At 39.5% G+C, this 21,304-nt stretch overlaps 1 protein-coding gene across 1 annotated transcript in view; it reads left to right on the plus strand.

The window, feature by feature from the left end:
* Positions 1 to 19,670, plus strand: part of LOC140269133 (receptor-type tyrosine-protein phosphatase N2-like) — a 203,651-nt gene extending 183,981 nt beyond the window's left edge. The window contains exons 20-23 of the mRNA XM_072364154.1: positions 1,361 to 1,414; positions 6,626 to 6,690; positions 13,743 to 13,816; positions 16,475 to 19,670. Coding sequence (XP_072220255.1) covers positions 1,361 to 1,414; positions 6,626 to 6,690; positions 13,743 to 13,816; positions 16,475 to 16,546 — 265 coding nt within the window. The 3' untranslated portion in view covers positions 16,547 to 19,670. The remainder of the gene's footprint in view (positions 1 to 1,360; positions 1,415 to 6,625; positions 6,691 to 13,742; positions 13,817 to 16,474) is intronic.
* The last annotated feature ends 1,634 nt before the right edge of the window (positions 19,671 to 21,304 follow it).

The raw sequence follows: 21,304 nt of genomic DNA on the forward strand, positions 1-21,304 counted from the left end.
AGCTTGGAGTTGTAGAATCCTCCTGGGTCAGCACCCAGAGTGCATCTGCATTGATTTTGGTACCAAAATGCTGAACCTTTAAGCACTTATCATGATGATAATTGAACCAGTTGTTTCCAAAGCAGGGTCATTTCATTCAGTTAGAACCTTAATAAGCAAGAAAAGAAAAAACTATTGAAAATGCACCCGTGGAGACTTCCCAGAAGAGGTGATCGTGTGAATAATTTTAGAAAGTTTAGAAATATTTATAGTCCTCTACGTACACTTGTGTTATTCTAAGTTTTCAAATGTTGATTCTGGATCTGAAGCCGAGTTTGACAAAGAAAAGCAAGACTCGTGTGTCAGTCTTGACTCAAAGATGCACTGTAGCCCAGGATAAGAAGAGACAAGGCGCTCAGAACCAAATCCTGAAGGAATATGTTGTGATGTGTCAGAAAAGTCAGTAAAAATTCAGAAACTTTGTTTTCAGGGAAGAAAAAAGAAGCATCAATGAAGATTTGAGGATTTTTTTCACTCACTGATGCACAATCGATCACTTGCACACACACCGCAAACCATTACATAATATGGATCATCATGAAAATCTCCAGCTGGGATCAAACTCCACCTTTCTTTCCACTTCCTGCTCAGATGGCTGCTTCATGTGGGTGCAGATCCACTGACTGCGGTGCTTTTTGAAGAACAAGGTGTAAAGTTTTTACGGCAGTCTTCAAATAGGACTGTGGTTTTCAACAGACACCAAGTTCTTCATGCAAGTACAGAAGCAGCAATGGATGCAAGCAGCTGCTCTGCCGTAGAGTTAAATCGTGGTTTTCTTTCTCTTCAAAAGTTTAAACCTGTTCCAGTCAACCAACATCAATAACTGTACATGAAGCAGTTGAGCATTCTTTAACTTGAGGGTATATTCAGGAGGTTCATTGCGTCCATCAGTGAAACAAATGTGTCAACACATTCTCACTCCTTGCTTTTCATAAAGTGTCGCTTAGTCAAGAGCCACCTTCTAAATTTAGGGGAGCAACCGACATAAGGATTTGGTAGTTGGTGTTTGAGTAAAACATGGGAGTAATTTAAATATTTACTGTTAAAAAATGACATTAACAGGGGATGCCGATGGGTTGAATGTGCAAAAACTGCTCCGACTGGAGTCTTTGTGAGATAAAACCATCTGTAAAAAGGTTCACCGTACATCCTTTTCTAGTGAAACTACTGCTTTGATTATAAATGACTAAATGCTTGTATTTAGAATTGTAAGGTGTAGCCTATCTATATATTCCTCTTTGTGGTTGTTTTTTGAAGTGTCTGGAAACATGAGGTCATGATAACACTGACTTCCCATTTCTGTTTTTTTTGTTATACACAGGAAAGTTAACAAGTGCTACCGAGGTCGCTCTTGTCCCATCATAGTCCACTGCAGGCAAGTATCATATTTACTCTTAAGTGTTTTTGTTGTTTGTATATTTAAAGCATACATTCAGGGTCCAAAAATTATTCTGTTTCGACTGATATCGGTGGCAAAATACTGGAAGATTCAGGAATACATCAAACCTTCAATCAACTTAAAGTAAATGGCAGTAACCCACAAGAAACAGGGACCACGTACCAACATCTAACTGGGTCTGCCACGTAATTCAACGATCCTGACCTTAAGTTTAACCATATATACATACATTTTTGTTGTTTGTATATTTAAAGCATACATTCAGGGTCCAAAAATGATTCTGTTTCGACTGATATTGGTGGCAAAATACTGGGAAATTCTTCAATAGTTTACTCAAAATTCAAATTTAAAGTTTTCCCACCAGCTTCTTCTCGTTAGCATGAGGAGGGTGGCAACTGTCCACAGAGGGGGTCGGTCAGAGCTTGGTGAGAGGTTAATGGACAGAGGCAGGGTTGTTGTGCAGTGGTGTCCGTATTTTCCCACCACCTGAGGAAAAAACTCACCTTTGAGACATAATTAAAGTGGTCTTTAGCAGAAACATACTTTGCTGAAACATACTTCTATGATTAGATTTCCTTCATAACAGATTGCTCTCATGTCTGTCATCTTGTTCCTGCACTAGTGATCTATTATTTAATATGGTGTAATAGCCCCGCTGCTTTGATGAAAATACTTTTCTCAGCACCAGAGTGTTAAAGCCGTCCTCATGGAGTACCATCCATAGCAGCTTGATCGTGATGACTTCTTTTACCATTATGACTCTACAAGTAACAGTTTCAAACCTTCAATCAACTTAAAGTAAATGGCAGTAACCCACAAGAAACAGGGACCACATACCAACATCTAACTGGGTCTGCCACGTCCTGACCTTAAGTTTAACCATATATACATGTCTGTTATTTGTAGCAAACACCTCTATAGGCATACATTTAGGGAGTAGGGAGTACTATTACCTGCAAGATAATGGAGGAAACTATCTGCACCACTTAAAATGATGATAAAAATGATCTTAATTCAAGTGAGTGTTTGAAAAAAGACTCGTGTCTTTATTTTATGCGGAACTCAGCTAAGTAGTCATTGTTTAAATCATACATTTAGGTAATTTAACTGGGGTTGAGTGAAGGCCTCATGGGCAGTCTGAAGTGGTTAAAGCACTCCCCGTTTTTGACAGGGAAGAGAAACTAGGACCTACCCAAGAAGCTGAGGGACAGCTGTATTAGCATAGAGGCTTCCTGACACTTCAGGTTGTAATGCTTTCATTATTGTCCAGCAGTCAGTGGATGAAAGTGAAACCTGCATTTTTTTTATGGATATTCTGTAATGGAGAAGGTTGATTAATTAGCTTTAATTAGCTAACTTTAACTTGGAGTTAATCTAAACATCACCAGTGCTCCTGTAGATGTTGCAGTGGGTGTGATCCAGTACTCATAAAAGTGCCAAAATGTGCACCACATGACGGAAAGACTAATAAACTCTGTAGATATCTTAAACACCAAGGGGATAGTAACTCAGATAGTGCTTTCTTCTCAATGTGCTGGCTTTACATGAATGCAAAATCCCAGGGAATGCAACTTAAAAGCAAGGTGTATCAGTGTTTGTCAGAAGCACCAAACTCTGTTCTGTCAGCATTCACTACCTGCCTTCACCAGGCTGAAAAGCATTATAAAATAAATGGACAAAATGGGTTTCAGGGGATAGAAAACGACTTGTTTTCTCTGCTGGTTTCCTATTTTCCTTGAAGTCCTCTTCCTAACTATCGACAAGTTCACCAGAAGTCAGATCAGTCATCACAGATGATGTCATAGAGAAGTTTACAATTAAAAGCAGGAGAAAAATAAAATGGCCTTTAAATTTCCAGGGTGGCCTTTGTACAATTCACAGTGCATGAGTGCTTTGACTCTTTCCCTGTAATATCTCTTATTTGTTGGCACGGGGCATGACTTTAGAAGGATTATGCATTATCCTTTGAATTCATTAAAGTTTCAGAAAATTAAAATGTAGCTTCTCTATATTTCTGAAGTAATGAACAGTGAGGGAACTGAAGCAGAAAGGGTTTTCTAATAACAACCATTGTTTTAGAAACAAGTTCAGACCTAATATTCCAACATGTCCTCCAACTGAAACGGTCATAAGTCATTTGTTCATGCACTTCGATGTGGCTCATGAAGAGAATCGTGTAAAGTACCGGTCCTACAAGCAGCAGAAGGGAAATTCAACTATCAGAGTAGACATTACTCATGAGAACACAAGACTCAAAAGTAGGAATGAGCAGATGGATGGAGAAGATAAGTCATGTGATTTCAATCATAGGTCTTTGTGACATCAAGACCAACATACGTTCCGTCAGTAAAACAGAAAACCAAAACATTGGTCACTTCCTGGTTAGGTTTAGGCAATAATATTCAGAGAAGAAACCAAATCACTGGTAGGTTTAAAATACCTTCTTCTTACTTTGTGACTGTCAACCCCAGCAGTTTACCGGTTGCCTTGGTTACGTGTGAACAACACATTATGAAGAGGTGTTGTCCCTTACAAGATGGCAGGGTGAGAAAACAAACATAATTAGGGCTGAAACAAAGCCTCTTTACAGCCAACGTGCATGTTCAATCAGACAAATGCTATAAGACAAATGCTCTCACCGCCACTCGAGGTCACACGTACTTTGAAGGTAATAATTGGCCGTAATTGGGCATGTTTTGGAGGACGGTCTCTAATATTCTCATTCTTAACTTTGATTCATACCAACACAATCAGGACCCTGAAATCAACCAGTCAACCATAGCAAGGCTGCAGTCCTGAAAAGACTGAGGAACTCTCACATTTTCCATGTAGAGACTTTAATTTCCAAATGATTTTGACAGAGCCAACACTGCAGAGGTATTTATAATCCTAATCTATGCAGAGAGCTGTGTGAAGCAATCAGGAAGAGAAGTGAGTGAACGGAAGACTCCAGATTCACAAATTTCATAATCACAAAGCAGCTTTCTTCTTCCAACATCTCGGCTTTTTCTTGATATTTCTATCATGCCTCTTTCTGTTTCCATTATTAAAAATAGTCAGTGAAGGCAGCAGACATCTTGACACGTTTACTCACAGCCCTCGGGTGTAGGCTGACACACACACACACACACACACACACACACACACACACACACACACACACACACACACACACACATATCACACACTTTGATCACCTTGTAACGATCCTGGCAAGGTGCAGTAATACAAGAGTGACACACACTCATGTTGCTGAGGTTCTGCTCAATTACTGCAGAAAATAACCAAGGTCCCAGTGAAAATGAAATATTTTGGAAATATGGACTCATGCCAACACACACACACACACACACACACACACACACACGGTGTGTACTTGAGTTTGTCAGATAACACACCAGCCCATGAAAAAGACTCACAGGCTGCAGATATCAATTTTCAATGTTCAAAGCATTACCGAGTCTTTTTTACAAAAACATGCATTCATGTCTGTGTGCATCTGAAAAATGTTTTATATTTTAATGTTATTTAATTCCACACAAAAAAGAAAGGCTTCAGCCTCCCTGCTCCATGGTTATACACCTTTGGAAGTTATTTATCCCCTAGAAATAGCATTAGATTCATAAACCTCAACATATTAAATCTCTCCCTCAGATTACGACTGACAAGAACATGTTGGAGGAAACGAAATAAGCATAGTTGGAGTAAATCAATGGATGAGATTTCACTAACCTAAACTGTGCAGCCAGTAATCCTGGCAAATGTTTTCAAATGTCTGAACATTCAGTATTTCATCACATCTTATTTGGATTTGCATCAGTCTGGATGAAAATGCAGCACCGGCAGCCGTTCTGTAACTAATGACACATCCTGCACAGTGTAGACAGGTTTCAACCCTCCGTTTAGCTGAAAACAGTCCAAAGAAATGATTAAATGTTGAATCAAATTGTGGTTATTTAGAATTCGATGCCAGCAGCACATTAAAAACTTTACTTAAATAGTCGGGCTTTGCTTATCACTGTGTTGCATCACTTCTTTTAACAACAGCAACTTATTTTGCCCTTTTTATTTAATGTAATGTTTGTCATAATTGTGTCATAATGCTCCAGAATGTTACATGGATGACAGTTCTGGGCTGCAGACAGCTCAGTTTGGCACCTGCACTCTTTTACTGCAGATCAATGCTTTTATGATACACGCAGAATTTGTTTTGGACATATTAATCGAGGCTTTTTCTGAAAAAAGACGTCATCTGGGGGTCAGGATATGTTGTACATCACAGTTATGAAGCTTTCACGGACGTACAGGTTACCAACGCCATGTGCACTAATAACAGGTGACTGCTGCAACCATAATTCACAAAAATGACTTTAAAAGTTATATTAATTTGACTAGTATGCATTAGCATTATCACAGCTTTTAACCACATGATTATCACCAAAAGCATCCACAAAAACAAAGTTATGTCAGCATCTATTCAAAGAAAATGAAAAGTGATGAAACGAATTCACTGCTGTTGTTTGACTAAAAAAATAATTCATAATATTATGATTTCACCTGCGAAGAGCAAATTGGATATTATTAGATTTTAATCATCAATTCTTTTTATATCACAATTATTGTCAATACTGGTTTATTGGACTTGACTCCAAATCAGGAAAATGTTCCAAATTGCCTGAATACATCTTAAATGAGCTCAGATCCAAAGTCAATGGTGGAAATCTAGACGGTTTTGCTCCACCTGACCCCACCTCTCCTTTTTTCCAGAATAATGTACCTCTTTTCTTTTGGGTATCGAGGACGAGTCGTCATTCAGCCACCTGACAGGCGCCAAATAACCTGGCTCTAAACCACCATTTATTGATCCTCAATAAAAAAAAAGGGGGGGGGGGAACTCATCTGTTGGGAATATTCCAACTTTTGTCAGACGTTTGCTGGTATCAGACTAGAAATTAGTGTATTTTTCTTTAAAAAGGCTTTCAATTGGATATAGTGTAAACGATCAACCAATCAGCATTTGGAACAAAATACTCTCATACCTTTGCTAAAAGAAGCAACTGCATTATTTCACAATTACCAAATTAAACATGTGTGTTATATACATATTTCTACAAAATTGAAATAGTTTTAATTGTTGTTCTTTGAAATAATGCCTCTCTCCATCTCTTTTCTGTCCCACTTGTGCAGTGATGGCGCAGGAAGGAGTGGAACCTACATATTGATCGACATGGTCCTCAACAAGATGGCTAAAGGTGGGTTCTGCCACGAACACCACTCCCACCCCACATGTCTTTAATCCGTGTGTGAAGACGTTATCGTGGTGACATGACAGCCTCTCCTGCTGTAAATAATGACATTTAATTAGATCATTACAGTGACGAGTGGGTGGGAATTCTGACACTTTCCATTAACACACTCAGCAGTCATGGGTACTCACTGCTTCTGAGAAGTTAAGTTTGGAGTTTTTGCTTGATTATGCCAAATTGATATTTGTCTAATTTATCCCTATAGATGCTTTTACACCTCGGTGCCATAATGCAGCTTGTTTTTCCTCAGGAACACCAACAAAACACAGTTAAACTCATTAAAAACCAAGATACAATCGCAAGACTTGTAATTAAATAACAAATATGACATGGAAAATTAAATTGGGCTCGTATTGTTTGGTACTATCCTAATATTTAGAGCTGTTATTGCATTTCTGATTCGCATATCTGAGGGTCGGCTTGTGTCAGCTTGATGTAAATTTCATCATCAACTGCTAGCTTTATGAGTGCACTGAGGACAAGCCCGGAAAAACAAAAATAATAGCGAGTCCTGTCCTGCGAGTGCTTTTAGATGACGCAGCGGGACGTGCGTCGTCGTTATTCACACCGTTATTACGTGTGATTGAAACCGCCGTCTGACAAGGACACATTATCCGTTCTGGGAGCCGTTCACTGCGAGGTGAACACTTTTCTGCTGCAGCAGACTGACTGTACACCGTTGGATGAATGTAGGAGTTCACTACATTTAAACTGAGCAAAGTTCTCTCCGCACAGACTGACTGGAAACTATGAATTGTGCGTTTTAATCAACCTTCTTTGAACACGAAGACACTCTGTGCACCTTAACTACAAAGCAAGTGTGTGATAATTGACATAATTAGGTGTATGAAAACATTTGATTTTTGTTGCAGTGCACCTGTTGATAATGTTAATCACCTGTTGGAAGGGCATGATTCTGCTTTTTTGGAATCAACGGTCTGCCCTTGTTTGTTACCATGGCAACGGGATCGTGCAGCAGGGATGAAATCAGAAGAGTGCGATCTCGTGGCTTCTGTTTCACATATTGAGCGACTTCAGCAGACGCCCCGCTTGCTGATAAATGATGTCAAAGGGTCATATTTGACAAGCTGGAAAGGAGCTGGTTTGAAAAGAAGGAAAAAAGAAAAACAGGATCACACATTGTGCTCCTCATTAAAGAAGAGCAAAGCAAAAGAACAAGCAAAATAGGAATTAGCCACATTTAGTCTACTGGCCTTGCCTAGATCTCAGACTCACAGTTTCTCTCTTTACAGCAGTGATTTCCCATGTGCATGTGTGCACATATCTTTTGTTTCATTGTGTGTGCTGCTGCAGCAGAACGAGCTCCTGGGTCTTTAATTCCACATCAAAGGGTCAGTTCGGGCATCAGTGGCCGTTTCCCAGGCTGTCACACTGTGATCACACCCCTCAGCACGCCGGGGCCGGGCGCCTCTGGGCGTGGCTGGTGGATGTGAACCGAGGGGGCTCCGGACACATTCATCTCTGTCCTGCATCACAAATTTACTATGAAGAAAATAGTGTTTGAACTCAATGATTGTAGCAGTTTACCACTTTGCTCAAAGCTTTGAAGCTGGACTTGTGTTGGTTCCAATCTCATTCATTAGCTGCGTGTCAGACTCCATCACCGCCAGACTCCAAACGTAAATCTGCATGAGCGTGAAGTTTGCTGCTTTACAGGATTTCAAACAATGCCAAAAGTAAAGTAAAGACATTAGATTTTTATCTCTGGGATTTCTCAAGGCTTATAAACCGAGATCAGACCTTAGCGTTGCACAGGCATGAAAAGAAATGAGTGACACGTTTAGATTATTACATTATCACTGACATGAGAGAGATATTGTGAGGATCATGGAGGATTTCACCCAGAAAAAACACAATGTGAACTTTGCTTTTTTTGAGGGGTCTGACGGCTCTGTAGTTCAGCTCATCTAACTGCCTTTGAAAAGGTTTCGTGAACCGAAGGCTTTACAGAATCAACTAAACCCGTGCAGGAGCAGAGTAATCCTTTACGATAAAACGTGAAAATCCCCTGAAGTGATATTCTGAGAATCTTAACAACCTGAGCTGCCGATAAGCGAAATGCAAACTGGTGTTTGGGAGATACTTGACAGCTAAATGCTTTTGTCTTTCACCGTTATAAATTATTCTAATTAGTCCCTTCAGTCAGCCTTAGTAATTTGGCTGTTCAGCTCATTTTTTACACTACTATATATAGTGCTTCACCTTATTTAAAATTTCCCTCACTTTTGAAGTCATTTAAATTGTATATTAATAATTTACATGGACATTTTTTTTTTCATGATTTCATTACCCTTTTTCTAGTGCTGACCAGAGAAGTAAGCTCTTGATTTCCACCCTGAAAATCACAGTTTTATGTTCATTTCACTACTTTTTAGATCCACCTGTGTTACAAACGGTAACATGGAAGTGTAATCCGAACCAGTAGTATTTTATATTGTTATATGTTCTGCTGCTTCTCAGCAAGGATCAATATAAAATAGCTACTAAGCAGTTAGGAGGAAGACATCACCTGCCTTTTTCTAAGTGACTGACTTGCAACACACGGCTAAATATGACGCACATCAGAGAAGATTTGAAATGGATGTTCTGTGACTGAAAAATAAATGGGTACACACCCACATTTACCCTAAAAACACTACGCTAATGCCTTTTTTCTGTTTACTCTCACTGCTTTCATCAACTTTGTCCCCAACGTCAGCTGATGAACAAGAAGTAAACGTGGAAGTAATGATCGTAGCAGTTTGTAATCCCATATATCATCACACAGCCTCTCAGAGCGGCTGACAGAATGGATTGTATCTCATCGTGTTGTCCTCTGAACTCGCTCTCCTGAAGGCTGCAGGAGGGAAATACGACCGTTTCCAAATCAGAGAAAATGTCATTTTCAAGTGTTTCTTCTTTTTTTTTTTAAAAAGCCACCAAGTCCTCTTACGGAGGATGGATGGATGGTGCGATTTCTTTTCTTACTGTGGGATTGAAGATCGACTGAGCAGTTTTATCACTTCTGGATTAAGCTCAGTCGGTGACTCTTTTACTAAAAACACCCGTCACTTCCTGCAAACGTCACTTACTTTGGTTTAGAAAAACATCATGAAGTTGATTCTTTCTGCGACTCACACGCTTTCATTTCCTTTGAGCGTAATTATAGGTCATATTTAGCTGCGTGAACAAATGACACGTCGGGAGGATTTATAACAATTTGAATGTTTTTGGGTTTTTTCCAACTAATCAAGGAGCGGATTGGAAAACATGAAGTCTGCTGCTAAAAAAAAAAAAATCAACCCTGTCTGGTTATTAATTTATTCTATTTAAGTTTATTTCATGGGCTTGTATCTGTAAGTTTCTGAAAGTCTTTTCCATAAACACGCTGTGCTGAAAGCTGCCCTCCATCAGCCTTCTTGTATTTTAGAGGTTTTGTCTGTCCTGAACTAGAGGCCCCTGAGTTTGCAGGCTTCTTCCATCCTGATCAAAGGCACTTCCCACCTCCTCCTCCTCTGCTTCCTACCTCTCAGACACACACACAAAAAAATTACCCCTTTCCTTCATAGCGCCCTCCCGCCCAACTCTCTTTGCTTTCTCTTGATTCCAGCAGCTTTTCTTGCAAAGAATGAATTGTAAATTTGCCCAAGAATTATGGCGATGTAGCAGGGTTGAGGAGGTATTGCTGTGGTTCTCACGTTTTTTTTCCTCGTTCTTTCTTCTTTTCTAAAAGGCTCCCCATTTCTCTCCTCTCCGTTACCCCCCCCCCCCCCCCCCCCCCCCCCACACACACACACACACGCACACCACCCTCCACCTTTCTCTTCATCTTAAGAATCTTACAAAACCCGTTGAGTGCCTGTGAGCTTTTCAGCATCCCTGCATTTCATTCTAGTGTTTTTTTTTCAAACCAGGTCCACACCAGCTGGTGTGCCCAGCTCTCAGCCTCGGGGTCTTTCGTGGCTTCCTCAAGGGCCCCATCTTTTTTCTTTTTTCCCCCGTCTCTCCCTGCTCCTTCTCTTCTATAGCTCCCCCCCACCCCCAACCTTTCTCAGCCCTACTCGTCGACCTCTACCCCAAAGCGGGAGTCTTATAGAGGAGTAAAGCTGAAATGAGGCTGAGTTTTTTAATACTATTCCCCCCTTTTTCATTGCCTCCATTTTGAGGTTTATCAGAATTTACACAATAGCCCCTCATTTGTTGAACCCCCCTGAAAAAAAGAAAAGAAATACTAAACCAGTGAGCTGTGTGTTGCAGCGTTTCTGGCTAGAAGGGAGTCTATTGTGTTGAGAGGAGTAAAAAAAACTTCACAAAAACTGTGAAACGAAAGAGAAAATGGTGTGAATGAGCAGTCCTCCGACCATCTATTTTATTCCTGAATCAGGCAAGAAAAAGCAGCGTTTTATGTGTCGCAACAAGAAAAAAGTCATTCTCGCATTTTTTTGTCTCCTCAGAATTTGGATCGAGGGGGAGAAAAACAGGCAGAAAACAAATTAAATGCTTTTTTTCCCTCTTGCTCTTTGTGAATTTAATTGTAGCTCGCACCTCGCTTTCTCTCCCAGCCTTCAACTATTTCTCTTTTCTTGTGATGCCCCCCCCCCACTCGTCTATTTTGCTGCCATCTTTATGAGTCATTTTTGTCTTTTCTTCCTGCTTCCTACATTCTAACAGCTGCATACCTGCAGCAATTACACTCCTTTGACTTTCTAAGGTGGCGGCCGTTCCAATGTGTGATTTACAAGAAAATTAATACTATTTATTAACAGAAAGTCACATTAATATGTGAATAAAAGGGACATTACATTGACAGAAGTATCTTAATGTACTTTTTTGTCCTGTGAGTGCATTGAGAGAATCTGACTTCCCGTTTGTCAGTTTAATCATCTTCAGTAATAATCACTTTAAAAGCATCAGTGTTTTCAGCAGTTGTCTTGCCTCTTTATAGAGCTGTTGAGCAAGATTTGAAAGTACAACATGTTCAGCATCGGTTTTTCCTCCTTTTTCTGCCTAATATGATGCACTGAGGCTGGCGGTTTTACACTCTCGTAATAATTTTTCACAATAACACGTGACGGTAAGCTTGATCCATTTTAAGCAATTCTGCAAATTGTTAAATGAAAATTAAAATAAAACACAAATGAAGCAAATACAAATTTGGACATTGTGTCATAAATTTACCCTGAAGCTCTTCAGTCAATGCTTCAGTGAGTTTTAAACATTTTAAACAATACCTTTCTAGCCATGACAGATGTGAAAATGACATGGAAACTCAACCACATCTTTACACCTGAGACTTGGATTGGAGTCAGGAGTTGGACATGACACAAGAACTTGCATATTTACACACAGAGTAGCTGCTTGTTCTGGGCCACACGCCTAATGTAGGTCAATTATTCAGCCTCATTTAGCTATTTTGGTTTCTGGCTCTACATCAGCTATATGCACCACTATCTTCACCACCACCAATGAGAGTGAAGAGTCAACCAAAGCTTAAGTATAATCTCAACAATTCTCAGCCAGTAGAACCCGTTTCCTCCTAAATAATCACGTTGCGCTTGTTGAGGAAAAGAATTAAATCCAAGCAAGACATTTCGGTACCTAAATCCAACAGTTGGTGTCCAAAATGGGAACAAAAAGGAGAAAATAATGGTCTTACATAACTAGAAATTAGTGTTCAAGGCGAAAAGCGAGGAAAAAAACAGCTATGGCCTGACGCTGTTGTTGAACTTGGTTCTCCTCCAACTTATTCCACCCGAACAACCTCCAAACCCATACGTGTTTCCAGTTTGAAGGGCAAACTGAAACAGCTGAAAAACAATGAGCTTACACATATTTATGGTTTCCAGTCATTTTCAGTGGCAGTTTTAGCAGGGTTGGCAATGCAAAGGACTATAAAAACCTAATATACCAGGGAGGTGCAAATGGGGATTCATTCTCTTGATGGAGTTGCCTATTTTACCTTGTTAGATATTTCCATAATGTCATCTGATACTTGATTATCCGTTATGTTATAGTTGCAGAATCATAACTACTTGGCCTTTAGACAGAAAAAGTACATTTCCAGCCGCCGTATAATTTTTTAGTGTAGGTGAAAGTCTTTGCTGTTATGTGGGTTTTCACCCCTCTCTCTCTGGCTTTCTCCCACAACACAGACATGCCAGTTAGTTTAATTGGCTGCGAGTGTGCATGGTTGCCCATTTCTTTGTGTTACCTCTGTGATAGATTGGCAACCTGTCCAGCAGGATATACTTCACCCCTTGCATAATGTTTCAAGCTCCCTGCGCCCCTCTGCAGGGTAAACTGGATGGAATTTGCTTGTTAAGACTTGAGTCTTTACCCAGACAAATCTTCACCAGGATTTTCTCTTATTCTTTTAATTTTCTAATAGGGATTCATTGATTACACACCTCGGATACAAATGAGTCTCTCTGTATTTCCTTAGAAGGATCCTGATCCGTTTGTAATATATCACAGTCACTGATAATCTGACCAGAGGTCATTCAGTCGACTGCAGGCAGCCACACTGCTGTCAGCTGTGGGGCATGGTGCCAGTCTGGCATCCAGATGGGCTGACTGGCAAGTAAAAAGGGATTCCACCAACACACACTGAAGCCGTTTTGGCAGAATTAACGGAGCTTTTGTGAGCAACATTCATGAAAAGCTAAGAAACAACAACTAAAGAACAACAAGGAGCTTTGAGATCAGCTCCCTTTAGAAAATGCCTTAAACCCACAGCCTGCCATTTCCTTCACAAAGTCCTCTCCAAAAGTTGCTTGCCCTCTTTATCTTTTTCCATCCCCTCAACAAAACATCACCTTGAAGCTGTTTGTGGGGGATGAATGTAATCTTCTTTTGCTGTTCTAAGGGGAATTGGTATAAAACACCAGCTTGACAGATGTTAGCTGGATTAACTTTGTGCTGCTTTGAACAAAATCCAGCAGCATTCGTGTCTTTTTGATTTTAATTCGTGTGGTTTTCTTTGTTTGTGTGGATGACAGGTGCCAAGGAAATTGATATTGCAGCAACTCTGGAGCACCTGAGGGACCAGAGGCCAGGAATGGTCCAGACGAAGGTAAGATACCGGGGTCATGAGTGTTTGCACCTGGGGAAACTCTCTGACTGCTTGCATAGAGGGGAAAGATGATATTTCACAACAGAGGTTGCATTTATAATTTAATGATCCAATGAGGGCTTTAGTCAATAATTGAAACACCATCCAGCAAATCCTTAAATCTAAATAATGGCATGACATTGGAAAAAAAGCTTTTTATGCCACGCCTACCTCAGACCAGGAGCTGGTAACTGCGTGATGAATGGACCGTATTGGTAAAGAAATAAAGCAGAAATATTTGTGGATGTGACAGTCCATAAAGTCTGTGATAGAGTATCTCTGAACATTACCAGCTGTGTACAACGGTTTTTACTCTAACAGAAAAGGTGAAATAAATGTCCACGCAGCAACACATCTAATAAAATGTGATAGCTTTGTCTGTTGTTGACTCCCTCCTATCTGTCAGCTGGAGACTTGGCTCATTTAAGAAGGCAGCAGCAGCCACGAAGATTTAATTAGTACTGAGTGAAACAGCTACAAAATCCTCACCATCACTTTACTCTTTTCTGGGCGCAGATCTTTGAATCTGTGCAGTTAAAGAAGTGCACAGATTCATCTAGCATTGGGACACGAAGCTCCCAACACCAAGCTGTGTGAGGAAAGTGTGGCTGAAAATGTGAGCTTCCGTTTGTCATTTCCTCTTCCTCTCCAAAAACCCTGGCTAAACGGGTACGTTGCCATGGCTACGCATCGATGTAGGCTAAGATTACATGCACAGCAATGTTCTGATACTAGTCCGATTAATACAATTAGACACTATTAGCCATTTACACAATGTTTTCTAATGGTCTTTACCAAAATAAAGTCAAATTCAAAGCAAGAAATAACTGAATAAAGGGAAGTGGAGTATGCTGATTTTATGTATACGCCTTAATCTCAAAAAGCGTCTTGACTAGGGATGGGAATTGTTAAGAATTTAGCAATTCTGGTTCCATTATCGATATCGATTCGGTTCCTTATCAGTTCTCATTCAGTTATGTAGTGCAATATATAACTCAAAATATCTGATCCCGCCTCACTCTTTCAGTCCTCATCAACTAAATGTTAACATCAGATGGAAAGTATGTCGCTAACATTATCACAGCAGGGCTCTGAAGGTTTGAATGCAGGCAAGAGTGACAAACACTTGATGAAGCTCAAGCTTGCATGTTGCCAGAGGTTTCAAGAAACCAAAAAGTGCCAACAGGAGAAACATTTCCAGCAAACCATTGCAGCATTTTACCCAAATGGGATGGAAGACATAACCTGTAAAAGCTCCAAAAACCTTGCAGTTTTACCTAAAACAAAAAGGTTTTTCTTTTTTAAAATCACAGCAGCATGACTCCGGGCGGGTCTGGAAACATTACCGGCTGATAGGAGAACATAATTGGAAAGAAAACCCATGATGTATATGAAACATGTGCTGTATTGATCCATGCTTTATTAAAACATGTTTCCTGGCTGCCACCGTGCTCTCTCTGCATTCCTCACACAGATTCCCCTTGTGGTCAGGAGCCCCAGCCTCACCACTCATGACTTCATGTTCAGTTATAATGGGGGAACAATGCTGCTTAAGACCTTGAAATGTGTAACCTCGAGAAATATAATGATGCATTCATACATGTTTTCATCAGTGTAGAATCTCAGGAAAATAAAAAATGGCATTTTCATTTCACTAGAATGATCCATAATGGGTCAGCTGATATAAAGCGAGCACTTTGCATCTTTCAGGGCCACCGTAGTTTTCCTAAGATGAGCAATTTATATCCCCAGATGTCCCTACCGCTTACTCACTAGGCCTTTAATATGTCAATTTCTATAAAGTAAATCCAAAGTTGAAGCATGTTTATGCATTGTAAACAACAAATTCTGATCAAATTAAATAAGCTGCCATGTTTTATGACATTTGGAAATAGAATTCACACTTAGAATCACATCAGTGATGGATAATATATGTATTTTTTTAGAGAAAAAATAATCATACAACACGGGTTATGTAGCTTTTCAGCTACGAGTCCTTTAGCTCCACTAATGAAAGTACATAAGATGGAAACAGTTTCCATTAAACCTTGTTTTTGGTGGTTCTTTTCTTGTGCACAAACCATTATTAAAACCATTTTAACCTTAGTTAGGTTCTTCAAAGCCAGTCACACAAAAGTAGTAGTGCTACCCTGCAAGCTACTGGCTCATTATATAAAGCAATTTAGTTTAATGCCCTGCCCAAAGGCACTACAACTCCACGGTTCAGACGGTTTAATAGAAACAGTTTTTACCAGTTTGTTGTGGAAGAAACTCCACAGCAAATCCCTGTTCAACATCTGGTATGAAGTCTGAAGCCATAAAAACTGATGTTCTTATAGCACCAGAACAATGCCATTACCCTGGTTATGGATGCAATGTGTTTGGCCAGATTATGATGACCTGACAGACACCGTTAGGAGAGATTTTATTAAGTTAACAGCCAACAAAGTTCAGCCAAGGCTGATCTTGTTGTTGCTGAAGTCGTAATTTCTGCAGAAACAAAGTTATCCTCGCAAAACTGGTAATTTGGAAGAATGCATCAATGAAATTCAACCTCCACTAATCATCTCACCTCTGCACAGCCTCAGTACTCATCTCTTTCCTTTTTCCGTCCTACAGGATCAGTTTGAGTTTGCGTTGACAACCGTCGCGGAAGAGGTGAACGCCATTCTGAAAGCTCTTCCCCAGTAGGAAGGAACTGCTCCAACTGGAGGATCTTTCCTGTTGCCGCCTCCTTTTATGGCCCCTTTCCATCTCTACCATCTTTGTCCCGTTATTCCTTTCCTTCCGTCCTTCCTTCCTCTCACGCTTCTTTCATTTGGTTTCATCTCGTCTCATTTCTCCTCCTCCTGTCTTCTCATTATATAATTCATCATTATTTTAAATCATTTGACGCCTTCTCCGTCTGCCATTTGTCTTGCTTTCTGTCCCTTCTCATCATCACATCGTGTCCTGTCTCCTGTTTTTGATGCCTCTCCTTTCACTTCTTCTCACCCCTTCCCAACTTAGTAAACATTGTGCCAGGAAGCAGTGGAACCAGTCCTGTACATGGGTAGACTTTCCTTATGTGATACTCCGTGCAGCTTGTTTTCCAAAGTGGCATCCCATTGCATCAAAGCACATGTTGATGGACTGCAAAGAATCTTTCGCTGTGTTCCGTTATGACTTTGCTGTGTTACACTTTATGTTGATAGTTCCTGTTCTCATTGGCTTCTCTTGAGTATAGCAGTGTTTGGCAGCATCTAAAATATATATTTTTTCCAATTAGCGAGATCAAAGTGAGTTCAACCATGATATAATTTGAGCTGTGTGTGGAAAGCCGACATCTTTTGAGTTTTGAGCCAAATTTTCGTAAATATAATTTAGTATTTACTGAACCTGTGTTAAACTAAATCGACTCCCCTGATTAGTCTTAGAGTGTGAAGTTAATCAAGATGTTTGTAGCTCAAAATTGTGTTAGCGTCTGACTTTTAGTGCCACGTTCGCTGATATGTTTTTATGCAGTGCACTAGTGTCGATGCAAAACTGGAGATGTAAGGACAAAACGTAAGGTTTATTCTTCCATGAAGGCTTTTTTTTCTTTAGTAAGTGAAGAATGCACTATTGCTATTTCACTTATTGAAGAAAAATATGCCAATGCTGAAGATCTGGTGAAATAAGCATGTGTGTAATTTATTCTTGTTTCTTTAACTGTTCTCTCTTGTGGACAAACAATGTCATGACTTGTAAGTGGAGTTTGAGTCATGTTTGCCTTAATAAAATACAGTACAAAGACTCATAAAAACCACACAAAAATTACTATAGTGAGTAATGCTTCATTTTAAATGGCCCCATTTCAATGGATTCACCTGTGAGCTAAAGGTTAGCTGTGCTCCTACTTAGTGAGCATACAGCCTTTAATAATTCAAAGTTATCTTGGTTTGTTGGTCTCTTTTCATCAATCAAAAGTTGAATATAAATGCAGAGAACCGTGGAATGAGGCCAGTTCAAAATAAAGCAGTAATTTTAAGATAAAATTGTATGGTTTTGCTTCTGAAAAGTGGATATTTTATGTAGCATTAATGGATGATTTGTTTCCACTGACACATAACTGGTTTTCCAAAAATCATCTTAAAAGTAATTGTTTTGATTTGTGGACTCACCTTCAGCTGTACTTTAAAGTAAATTACTGCCAACTCCTTCATGTCCCTTTGATCTGCAAAATGTTGGTATTTTAGGCAGTAATTTCACTGAAATGTGTTCGGGGTGAAAACAGGTTTTTAGCAGCAAATCAATTTTCTTTGATCATTTTGGCATTTTAAAGAAGTTGACATGTTGAATAAACTTAACGTTTCAAGTCTGTTTCCAACATTCTGATCATAAAGTTCAGCCTTTGAGATTAAATCCGTAACTGAGCATTGGGCCCCCACGGTAAAATGGCCAAATTATATTTCAGATTCAGTTTAATCAACAGGGACACTGGGTTATACTGTAAGTAATCTTACTTTTAGGAGATTGTGATGAAAGTGACTAATTTAGTGGGTTTGGGGGAAAAAAAATCTCTTTATTCATAACATAATTAGACAAAGCACCTTAGCACACTTTAGGCAACACAGTTTTTGGGTAAGTTTTTTATGGTTATATCCATATTTTATATCCAATTTATTTCATTTAAGCAAACCTGGAAGCAGCCATCTTTTTCCCACAATTTTGAACACTGAGGAAATTTGTGGTAATTTGGTCCAGATTAAAAACTTAATGCATAAAAACAATTTGAATTATTTGCAGAAAGTCTCGGGGAGTCTGCAGATTGACTTTTCCTACTGTGTAGAAATGAGGAGAAATGGCTGCCTGGAAAGCATAAAAATATATCTGAAAGGACAGTTAATTAATACCTGCTGACAACTGATAAAGATGCATTTACTTTTTACTTGAGATGAAAAATAGCTGTGTGGTGCTTTAAGATACTTTCAGTTCAGTTGATGTGTAGTAGCCTCACTAACCTGAGGTGGTTTTATCCAGAAACCACTGATGTCATTGTTTGGGAGAAATATTACCTCCCATTAAAGCTCTGGACTTCCTGTTTAAGCAAACAAAACACATTGTTCTAAGATGACTTTAGGAACCAAGCTTATAGTTTGTATGATACTAAATAATTTGAGTGCTTTCAATGTGCAGTTTTGTTTCTGCCAACATTTGATTAGTCATGCACTAACAGAATAGTGCATGACTAATCAGAATATGAGTGTGCTGAAGCTTCTTGTTGCATAAATATCTTATTCTTCAAGCAAACAACTAAATGTTGGTTTATCTGTGCTATTAAACTATTACGTGCATAAGACGCCCCAAGGACCTTAAAAGTGCAAAAGCCAAGGATTACCGTGTCTAAACTGGGCGAATGTTTGAGGCGAGCTGAAAGGTTCTGCTGTAGCAACATGATGCAACAATGCAGCAAGCTGGTGTCATGGTGGAATCAACTCCATTTCTCCTCACAAAACCCAAGACGTGGCTGCAAGACGTGCGTCTGACAACTTATGGAATGATATTTTCATGGTTTTACTTAAAATATTCTGTTACGAACCTTTTTAAACATGTGCAACAATACTGATCCGATCCTGCCCGGCAGTTTTGACACAAGTTAAAACTAAACATGTTTGTTTTTTTTCCCCAGAACCATATTTCCTAGTGCTGTTCTTTCACACAAACTTCATCAAGTATCGAGAGGTGGCGGTTCTGTTGCATTAACACCCTGTAAATACACCCCAGCAACACAACAGATGATATTTTCTTTTATTGGTGTAAACAAATTGTGAATAAAGTCTCATTGTTCATGCAATATTGTTATGCCAGCCTTACTTGTGCATTTGACGCTGTTGCACCAAATTAACTGGCTGCATGTTAAGCCAGACTGTACACCGACTGTAGGTAGAGGGGCAGCCACCATTTTTAATGCCACATTCTATCAGTGACACTTTTTGTAAGAAATTCTATACGTTACCCCCCCTTCAGCCCAGTGAAACGCACATTTAACGAGAAAAATAGAGGTTTTAGTGCAGGACGAACAGTCCAATATGCAAAATCCATGATTCTATATTAAATCAGATCATTAAAATCTAGATTTAACTTTTTCTTCAAGTTGCAGACTGAGAAAATTGATAAAAGCTTTGCTAAATAATTTTATTACATTAACAGATATTTGTGTAACCAATTCTATACGGAAGACCAGCCCCCATATTCACATAAAGACTACTACTGAAAGGGCGACAAACAAGTGGAAAGTCCACAAATCGGCATATGTGGATGCTTTGTGAGAAGTTTGGGGGCACACATTTTAGAAATGCAACAAGCAACGGCGCAGAAATTGGCCCAATCAACAAAGCAAATGCATGAAAAGGTAAATCAGGCTGAATGGCAAAGGCAGAAAGCAAGAAATAGGTTTTTAAGTGATGCCAAGTCCATTTAAATCTCGTGGTCTCACAAGAAAACATGCAGGCGTGCTGTGGGTACCTGCAGCAATATATTTATTAACATTTAAGCCTCACCATGTGGGTTCTTTTTAATGCCAACATCCGATTTAATAATCTTAATTCACGAGAAAATTGTGACATTTTTACATTTGAACATGTTAGGAATTTTGAGTCTTTATTGTAAAACCAAAATGTTTTGTGCTGTAAACCGTAAATGTAGCAATGACACCTTCTGGTGTGGAGCTGCACTGCCGAAACAAGCATATTGGCCAACAAATACAGACGCAGTAGACTGCGGGTGGAAAGCATTTCAGATTGTTATCATCTTCCACTGGCCCACTAAATGCAAGTCACAGTGACGGACTTGCCTACTGTGCACCTGTTGTGACGACGTGTTTCACTCTGTGCAGGACTCGTCACCCTCAGAAAATGGATGAGAGGTTTGTCTTCGAAGTTTGAGTCGGTTTTCAACAGTTTTGATGATGTAGCCTCCAGGTCTGAAAGCAAAGCTAATTCAGAAATGCCTTCTTCCTCATGGCTGATGGAGTGCAAGTCTTCCTGCTGTGAATGGTGTCAGATCATGAAGGAATTACCTTGATTTATTTCTCCAGGAAACATGTTTATTTTATTTTAAATCAAAACATCACAGATAAAGTTTAAGTAGAGCAATGCTGCTTTAAGACGGGACTACTTTGTGATTGATAGTTTCAACTGTTATTGTAAAGCCTCCATGGGTTCTCAGACAGATCCATCATTTGCTCATATTGTAATAATGATGCAGACAGTAATAAATGCCAGACTTGAGGCTTCGAGAATGTAGCACGAAAACCAATGAGTGATGTCACGTTTGCCAAATATGAGGCCGCGGTGCAACAAAACCCCATTGACCTCTTTAAACTCGGAAAGCTGTATCAGTTTTTCCTTTCAACGGGGCGTGAAAACAAATGGCAACACTAAAACTTCACCTGCTTATAGAACATGTAGATATGGCAACATGTTTCAG

Source organism: Leuresthes tenuis, unplaced genomic scaffold (genome assembly GCF_036924035.1).
Source record: "Leuresthes tenuis unplaced genomic scaffold, fLeuTen1.0.hap1 SCAF_14, whole genome shotgun sequence".
NCBI lineage: Eukaryota > Metazoa > Chordata > Actinopteri > Atheriniformes > Atherinopsidae > Leuresthes > Leuresthes tenuis.